The following is a 9,727-nucleotide window of genomic DNA, read 5'->3' as shown; positions in this document are numbered from 1 at the left end:
CACACGCACACACACACACACACACACACACACGCGCGCGCGCACACGCACACGCACGCACGCACGCACGCACACACACACACACACGCACACGCACGCACATACACACACACGCACGCACGCACGCACACACACACACTCATACACACAGCAATCAGGATATATTATGCAGCAGCCAAACCACCGATGTTACAAGAGAAGCGCGGACGCCTAGCAACGATATGTGCGCAGCAGCACTGTACACGTACACGCACGCACACGCACGCGCACGCACGCACGCACGCACACGCACACGCACACACTGACGTGTGACGCACACGGTACGTGCAAACAAGTATTGCTATCAGGCTAGTGTGTGTTACCGTCTGTGTACACACATAGCGGCGGCAAATCCTAGCAACGTTTAGTTGTACTTTTGTTGTTAGCGGCTGTTCGAAAGGTTTATCACGTAGTACGGAACACTTAAAAGTGACAGCCATGCGCATTTTACCGGGAGACGTTCCTTTCCAAAAAAAAACCTCATCTAGGGTTGAATGAATTGATGGCTGCCCTGATAACTGGAAAACCGTATCTCTGTATGTACCCAGCTGATCTGGCTGTACCCAAGATCATGTGAAAGTACACGTAGCAAACATCCATCCATATCAGAAGTAGATAATAGGGATCCCCTAGGGATTCCCTATTTATCTACTTCTGATCTATATATACAACACACCATGTAGAGAAATGCGCACAAGTATCTCTGTAATAAATTATACATGTACTTGCAGTACACTCGAAAAGAATAGCAGTATTTTTATATTACATCCTTACAGCACACAAGTTATGGACATGGGTTTTATCATTTATGCATAACCGTTCCTGCAGCATATATACCAGAATATATACTGTACGTGTAAATTGCATCAAAGTCCAAGCAAGCTGCCTGCCTAGCCACAGCTTGGTGTGGGCGTGTGTGTATCGAGTCTAAGACAAGCACACAGTAATTGTGTGTGCATTGTTAGCTCTAAGGGTAAACACACGCGGAATATAATTACAAGGTTGGGCTCTCCCTGTTCGCTGTAACCCACGACTGGACTTTGGACACACAACCCCCTCAAGATTCTACAACACACACACGCGTGCACATGTTGAGTATTATATGCCACCTAGGCAGACATACACCTATTATAATATCCATTCCCCTGAAGGGTTTTTGACATATTGATTATATTTTATTACAATTGTGCAACCAGGCGTATGGGGAGATATTTCAATGGTATTAATCGGTCACGGGTGTGACAAGGGTGCCTACAGTTACACATAAAAACAGCCAGCTGAGAAGCTAGCTGAGATTGCTTCAACGTTCGAGAGAATTTAAAATCAACAAACACAACTATTCGATGCATCCCTGAAAGTCTGCAGTGTGCCTTTACAATAAATACCAAAGTTATAACTCGCTATAGTATGGCTCATAGGGTCTATGTCCCCCGGGGTACTGCCGGAACGTACCCTGGGTACGGTCTGGTATACCGGAACGTACCCTGGTCACTATTTGATATGGTTAGAATTAGGGTTCGCAGACCTGTCGTAGAGTGAAGTTGAAAGGCTGTGTACATAGTTTGAAATGCCAACTATGCAACATCTGTAATACACTGTCTTAAGTTACTGCCATAATAAGTCATAATACTGGGTCGTAAAATTGAAGGGATTTGGGGGAAAAAATTCGGTAATTCCCCTCTCCCCCCAGTCTTTTTTGCAACTTCTATTATTAGAGATGTAGAATGTACGCCTCAGCATACTATAGCTGAGAGGGTCTATGTCTCCGGGGGTATTGCCGGAACGTACCCTGGGTACGGTGGGGTATACCGGAACGTACCCTGGTACTATCTAATATGCCGGACCGTACTTCGCCTACTTCACTAACGAGTCAAGGGAGTCGCCTACGCCTACTCCCTAACCCGAATCCTCAGGAGTGAAGGGCTGGAAAAGGCAAAGGCTGGCGAGGTGTGTGTAGGGAAGCAGGGGCCAATTCACTTAATCAGTGTTAAAGGCAGAGGTTGGAGTATACACTACAGTACACGAGAGCAGAGCATTATGTGATTATGGTTAGGGGGAGGGGTAGGCATTAGTGCCAGGGAGTGGGTTTATGGTACATAATGAGGGATACAGTTAGGGATATATATATATACGGTTTATTTGTGCCTGTAAGGGAGTTATTGCCCACCCAGACGACCAATAATAAACACACCACATGTCCATCCGAGCTTTTATTGCTCAATGGCAGCGAGTGTTAGTCAGCTAGGGCACATTCTCACGGCAGGGTGCGAAATTAACAGGAGTTCGGAGTCAAATATTCCCTGATTTACTGTCGGACTCCCTGATTTGACATATGCAGGAGTCCGTGTGACTCCCTGACAATTCTGCCATACTAACTAGTTAGTTCCGAAGTACGGCCTCGCGGAATTACCGTATTTTTTCAGCAAATGCCCAAAGAAAATTTGGCAGACGTGCAACCGCATGAATCTTCGAAATAAGCACATGTATGCGACCCCTACACAGTCAGGTAGTGGCAGTGGATGACTCCCACCTCACACACACAGTCCCTTCCCTAGGATGCCTCCCCTCACACACACAGTCCCTTCCCTAGGATACCTCCCCTCACACACACAGTCCCTTCCCTAGGATGCCTCCCCTCACACACACAGTCCCTTCCCTAGGATGCCTCCCCTCACACACACAGTCCCTTCCCTAGGATGCCTCCCCTCACACACACAGTTCCTTCCCTAGGATGCCTCCCCTCACACACACAGTACCTTCCCTAGGATGCCTCCCCTCACACACACAGTACCTTCCCTAGGATGCCTCCCCTCACACACACGCACACACACACGCACACACACACACGGCACCCTCCCATCGTCACTATATATCACTCACCTAGCAATAGGAGTTTCACTTCGCGCGTGCGTTTCTCATGGTCCGCTCTCAACTCCTTGTCGATTTGCTTCGTCCGTTCCGAGGCAAGCTTCGCTTCGCTGCTCTGAACGCAACCCATGATCGCGGATTGATCTCAGAGTCCTCCTCCTTCTCCTCTTCCTCTTCTTCCTTCTCCTCTACGCACCACTACTGCTGCTGCGCGCGGACGATGCCCACGCGGCGTTTCGTCTGGGGTGTTCACGCGTGCGAGGGTCGCACACAAGCATTCACGCACGAGAGAGTCGATGCCGCGTCGTCTGCGGTTTCTAGCGGTGGCGGTCGCGTCGGGGACGTGGGGATGGTGGCGGTCGTCGGTCCGACAGACGGCAGATGAGTCGTAGCCTGCGCGAGAGAAGCACCCGAGAAATTTTAAACGAGGGACGGCGTTCCAGTAGGAAGATAAAGTGCCTTTTGAATATTGTCTAGTTTGAATTAAGCTTCGAAGTGTCAAGTGAGGCTTGCGGTGGCCGCAAGCGAACGTGACTTGTGTTGTGAAACTGAAACCGCTGTGCTCAAATAAGGTTCAACCCTTCATCTATCTTAGAATATGACTAGGTGTCTATCATCTAATCTATGTCTATGACTATGAGCTAACTTATTGGATTTAATTATAGCTAGTGTTTGAAATAGAAAGAGACTTCGGAAACGCACTTTACTCACTCTGCAGAGATCCCGCCGCCTTCACGTTCTACGGTAACGAATTTACTGTTTGTATGATGATTATTGACACAGCTAGGCCTACTGTACTGTACTGAGTTAGCAAGCCGAGCCGCGAGTGGATGTGCGATTCAACTGCGTAGGGGCCTATTTCTCGCGCAGACTCTGAACTCAGTAAGATGTTACACTGCAATTTATTATTGCGTTTCGTTATACTTTCAAAAAATGTAGTGAACCGGCGAATAAATACTAACTTACCGCCAATTTAAATTTAAAAAGTTCTGCCGGGAAAACACAGAGAGCAAAGATTCAGACGAAACTTCAAACAAACTCCCCGGATACTACTACAGCGCCATCGTTCGGTTGATATTTTGCATAACGACCGGTGTTTTTTTTACCGTAACCGTGTATCATCTGAAATGTTTATTAAGGTTCATTAGGCACACATTGATATGTTCGCTGTTCAGTTGTGTTTAGCTAAAACCTCAGTTTCATTCATGTATAAACCCACGCGTTTTTATGTCTGAAGCAAGCGAGGGAGTTACAAAAGCAGTTAGCATGTACATACAAAGGAGCTCTTATTAAATCTTAATTAATTAAAAATTAAAGCTTAAAAATTAAGCTTAACAGCTTAAAAGCTTAATAGAAAGCTTAAGGTTAAATATAAAGCTTAATAGAAAGCTTAATAAGCTTTCTTTAACAAAGGAGTTGTCTTAATATAACTCCTTGGTACTAGTTTAGCTTGGATTATATCAAGAGTTAATAATAGTGCTTATATAATTATATGTATTATTAGCTCTTGATGATATCCTAATATTACATTTATGCATAACCACATAATTGCATTTATGCAATATCACAGTTTGCTGTTTGGGTATAGTTTCATGAATTATTTTCTGATTCTATAGAACAAACCAATTTATGATAGCATATGCTCATTCTATTCCTCATGTACTTGCTTAGATACAATAATGTACACACGAGTAGGACGTACACTCCTAACCTGCTCCCTACTCTGTGAATTAGGGGGGGCACAGGGGGTTATCTTCCTCCCACCTCCCTCTCCCTCTCTCTCTACTCCCACCTCCCTCTCCCTCTCCCTCTCCTCCCACCTCCCTCTCCCTCTCCTCCCACCTCCCTCCCCCTCTCCTTCCGCCTCCCTCCTTCTCCACTCCCACCTCCATCTCCTCCAACCTCCCTCCCCCTCTCTTTCCATCTCCCTCCCCCTCCCCTTCCACCTTTCTCCCTTGTCATCCTATCTCACTCCCTCAACACCTCCAGGATCCTTTATATTTTGCATTTTCTTTTTTGAATGTCACTTAGTTTCTCTGACAATTTGCATAATAAAGGTATTAAATTATTGAAATACATACATCGAAGTGTAAGATGGAAATTTCACGGCCAAACCTTTATTAATCTTATCCAGTAAATGTTGTTCTGTATAGGTACTGTAATTATATTAATTCCACTTTACGTTAAATACGTTTTAGAGTATTATAATACGTTTAATAATCCATTTTACGGTTACACATAACATAGATATATACAACACATATGTGTTCAAGAGCCCTTGGCTTGATCTCTTGATGTGTTGTATATATCTTGAGCTCTTGATGTTCCCTCTTGATGAGCTCTCTCATGTTGAGCTTTTGATGTGTTGTATCATGGTTGTATATATCTGTGCATATAACATACAATGTGCGCATGAATTATTTCTACCGATAGATGGCGCGAGAATGTCAGATTTGACGTGACAATGATATCCCCTCTGCGCGCGAAGTGCGCGTGCATGCACACCAGTTTGCGTGATAATATATTTATCCTGACCAATGTATTTTCTCATGTATTTATTTCTCGTCCTATGGATTTCTTTTCTTTTTCTCTACTTAGTATACTCTCTCTCCCTTTTTCTCACTCCTCCTGCCCCATCCTCTCCCGTCTCCAATACCACCTACTGTGTTGGGTTGAATTATTATAGGAATGTTGGGAATGTTTGGGAAAAATTGCAGTGCGCACAGTTTGTCAACTATATGCCAACAATTTTCCACGTGATGTACAAGGGAATAATACGCAATTCGTAAGAAAAAATCGATTTACGAGTAATTTCAATACAATAACAGCACCCTCTTTATTCATCAGTCCAGCCACACCGTTAGTTGTACAGAGACATTGGTTGTAAAAACAGCACATAGTTCAACTTCAGCCCTGCAGGTGTCGCCACAATCTCTGCAAGTCTGGATTTTGGAATGTCTCCGGGGAAAACCTTTTCCCTAATTAATCCTGTCGATTACTATTGAATCTGTTGCAAGTCTGCGATATTCAAACCTCTGTATAACCTGGGGCCTATTCATTTGAGGCTGAAGTTGATAACACTGCAATGGAAGCAGTCTTGTCCAAAACCTTGCACTCTATATAACAATCTCTTGCGGAATTATGAAAATCGATTAGTGCATCAATGCGCAATTTGGCCACCGTACAACCAAATCGGAAGGATTTTGTGAAATTGAAACAACCGCACGCGTCACTGCGATAAGATCGGCTGACACAACTAAGTGATAACGAAACCTCGTGGTTTCCGTCTATACGGAGCAGGAACAAACAGCAGCAGTAATAGCGTTTAACACGCGATGTTATACAGTTCTGTGGTCCTTACGCAATGTCCTGTACAAAAAGTTGTTCACGCTCTTGAAGTGTTTGGTCTGAGCATTCGTCGTGACCCCCTAACAACAGCATCACAGTTGTAACCAGCTTCACACTCCTAGTGCTATACCACAGCCTAAGCTTTCTTTACTTACTGATAACCAAAAGTTCATGTGAAAAACCGGATCACGTTCAATCCCTTACCGTGCAACAAATTTCCACGTAGGAACAGGTCGATCACTCATAATGAAAACTCTACTAGTGCAATCAACAGTATTGACCTGTCAATTTGATCATCTATTAGATTTTTTCTTTCCTCGTTGCACTCCCTTGGACTATGAAGGATATTCGTTATGAGGCCAAGGCTACCAGCGAACACACACACGTTGTACATGATGCACGGTCTCCCACGAAATCAAACATCCCAAGATGAATGCCATGACGCTGTTGCTAGGACCGACAACGTGGCCGTTGCTAGGGGCAACGACCAAACGCCCAGACTTTATGAGCCCCTCTAGATAAGCAAACTGGATACACAACTAAGTACACTGAGTTTCTTACACTGATTTCTCGTTTGTCACATTACAGTTCCATTAAAAAGAGTTGCTAAAAAGATGAAGAACACAGAATATAAAAAGATCCCTTCACTGATCCAACAGGGTATTAAGTTCAGCTCCGTCAGACGGGCAGGCCACAGAAAGTGACTGCAAGCCCTACAGCCAACAGACATCGCGATAGTGAAGACGAGTATCATGGGTGCGTGTCGTGCATTCAGTAGCGTACCGTTAGTGACCCTAAGCAGTACAGGCTACTGACAGCGAGTCTCCAAATGCGACAGATACACCGTCATTCTAAAGCGTCACGATTCACGCGCACGCCCACTACTAGCGCCACCTGTCACGAAGGCTAGTCTCTTGTCTGCAGTCTGCCCGCTGAAGTCTGGAAAACGGGGGGCGAGGTCCGGCAGCAGATGGCGTCCCTACGCCGAAAAAACTTTCTCCAAAAACACCCGCGAACGAATTGGCCTGCCAAATCGAACGGCAATGCAAAGGCCGGACACCGGCGCCACCTACCGCGCGCGACCCGTGGGTCGTAGACGACTACTACGTACACGCGTTTGTTCCTTATAAGATATTATGATTAATCAGCACAAACCTAAAGCGGTACAGTTACGTTCAATAACCCTAACCCATTTTTCTCAAGTTTCTCTTCGTCTCTAGTTGCTTAATCACACGTTAGAGTGCTCGCGCGCTTCTACGAATGCCCTACGCTCCTACATCCATCTCAGCGGTTTGAAGCAAAAGCGAGTTCTCTGACTGCGGTACGAAAGCGGCTACCGTGGCGCCCTCGCACGCCAGGAATGTGTACGAGCGACGAAAATCATTCTAGTCACATTTCAATTCACGTAATCGGTCGCATCGCAAAACGCTGGGTCGCGATTTACACCACGCCTCGAATAGTACCTTATAATAGTTGCACTCAATGTGTCTAACCAACGACGAACAACCGCGAAACACTCGTTCATGACATAATCAATAACACGGGCAGGTAATGTTAATTACATTATAATTAGATGCGTAATGATAATTACTCGTTAGGGACGAGACGTTTCCCGCTCCGATCGGTGTTCGTCAAATAACATATTCTGGCAACACAATTATTTTAACTAATACAAACTGTTTACATGTGTTTGGAACTTATTCACATTATACTTTCAAAAATACATTTACCCTGTTGGATCAATTCACTTCAGAAACGCTAGATATTTGCAAGCGTGGTTTTTTGTTCCGTGGCTCTAAATTCGAGCTTCATTCTCCCACCTATTCTGAATTCCTGCCCGCCTCAGGAAACGACAGGGTCAAGCACAAAAGCGGGTAATTTAGAAAAGGGATCTTTTACTGAGCAGAGATAGTCAGAATTCCTAGTTTACACCAACCGTGTGTAGTTTTAACCATGCCCGGCGCGACGGCCGGACAACGCTGCAGCAAGACTAAGTGGGTCGCGAAAAACCCCGCTACCAACGTCGCCGACGACAACGTTGTCTTTTCATTTTTTTCGACGTAACTTCATGATCAAAATCCCGCGTTACCGGGGGACACAATGGTGTTTACGGAAGGAACGCGGAGGCAGGACGACGCCCCTGCCGCAAGCGAGGGCGACCCCTGAGCTCCCACCGCGCCCCACTCTTCCACTGTCTGCAAGTTTGCATCACTGGTGTAGAGTAGTGTTCAAACGTGTTTGTGATGTTTTCGGGAGTACCGACAAAAGGACCCCCTGCGATCACCGTGGCGACTTCAGACAATGCTGAAGCGCATCTCGTTATAACGAGTCGCTAACGACTCGATAAGTGTGCTTCGGTAATGCCATGCCGCGTTTTCCTCGCTTCTTGCGCATTTTTTTGTAATACCGAGTGGGGGAAAAAACCCCCGATTCTCTTCAGTCGCTCGTTATCAGTGCATGTTCTCAATCAACGTACGGGTTACGTTTCTATGTACGCGTACGCACAACTACTTCTGTCGTAGAGTATTTCTGTTGTTGCCGCGTATCTCATTGTTCAACACTGTGCTACGTTTAAAATCGAAATGCGAGTGTATCTAACATCTATCTGCTTGCTTTCCACCTATTCTCTCACGTTGTGTTTTCGATGCGTTTTCTACGCACGCATCTCGCTTTTGAATCAAGATACAAATACAACTAGCCAAGTGGCGAGTTGCCCCCCCCCCACCCCCGCTCCACATTTGAAATTTACTATTGAACTCGGTGCGCCCCCTACTGGCCAATAGGTCGGCACGGCGACGCATTGACGGCCGCCGCAGACCTCCAGCAGGGTGCAGCACTTTTCGCGGACCCACCCCCCCTCCCCCACCCGGAAACAATTCGCAGCGTGCGTCGCCACGACGACGACAAGTGGAGGAACACCTGTGAGTGTGTTACTGTTTTACGTCTGTCTGTCTGTTCGTCGGTCTGTCTGTCTGTCTGTCCGTCCGTTTATGTCTTTCTGCTGTCCAACGTATGTGACTGACACACTCCACCAACAACAACAACGACGGTAGTCAACAGTTGGTTTCGCAGCTTCTTCAAAGGGATTATAATAATAATAATAGAAAAATAAATCAATCTATGCAATGTACAAAACGCGACCCCGGCGCGGCGTCGGAGCGCGACGACACGTTCGCTTGTTTGCGACCCGCGGGGATGTCACGCGCCGCCATCTTCAAAGGCGAGACGTCCCACGATTCACAAACTCTCCACTCAGTCGTGCCGCCGGCACTAACAAGCGAACGTCTCGCGCGAACCCTCACGCTCCCGGAGAACACTCGCGCCGCGTCTACTCCTCGCTGACAGCGCCCTCTGCAGGCACGACCGCGTCGACCGTCAGCGCCACCTTCGCGACCTCCTCGGGAACGTCTTCGAACTGGTCGGAAGAAGGGTCTTCCTCTTCCACGGCGGCGACCTCTCCCTCCTCCTCCTC

The 9,727-nt window shown here is 46.5% G+C and overlaps 2 protein-coding genes across 4 annotated transcripts in view; both read right to left on the bottom strand.

Moving 5' to 3' along the window:
- Positions 1–3,951, bottom strand: part of LOC106816478 (guanine nucleotide-binding protein G(i) subunit alpha-like) — a gene marked incomplete at its 3' end in the record, with an annotated part of 27,370 nt that extends 23,419 nt beyond the window's left edge. The window contains 2 exon segments of one of the 3 annotated variants that reach the window (XM_014821099.1): positions 2,920–3,300; positions 3,610–3,951. In XM_014821099.1, coding sequence (XP_014676585.1) covers positions 2,920–3,037 — 118 coding nt within the window. 3 annotated transcript variants of the gene reach the window in all.
- A 1,767-nt stretch (positions 3,952–5,718) lies between these two features.
- Positions 5,719–9,727, bottom strand: part of LOC106816482 (constitutive coactivator of PPAR-gamma-like protein 1) — an 8,953-nt gene continuing 4,944 nt past the window's right edge. The window contains exon 7 of the mRNA XM_014821107.1: positions 5,719–9,716. Within this exon, the coding sequence (XP_014676593.1) occupies positions 9,584–9,716 (133 nt within the window). The 3' untranslated portion in view covers positions 5,719–9,583. The remainder of the gene's footprint in view (positions 9,717–9,727) is intronic.

This window comes from Priapulus caudatus, unplaced genomic scaffold, assembly GCF_000485595.1.
Source record: "Priapulus caudatus unplaced genomic scaffold, Priapulus_caudatus-5.0.1 Scaffold1392, whole genome shotgun sequence".
In the NCBI taxonomy this organism is placed as follows: Eukaryota; Metazoa; Priapulida; class Priapulimorpha; order Priapulimorphida; family Priapulidae; genus Priapulus; species Priapulus caudatus.
Note: the sequence above shows the minus strand (reverse complement) of the source record. Positions and strands in the feature narration are given on the sequence as shown.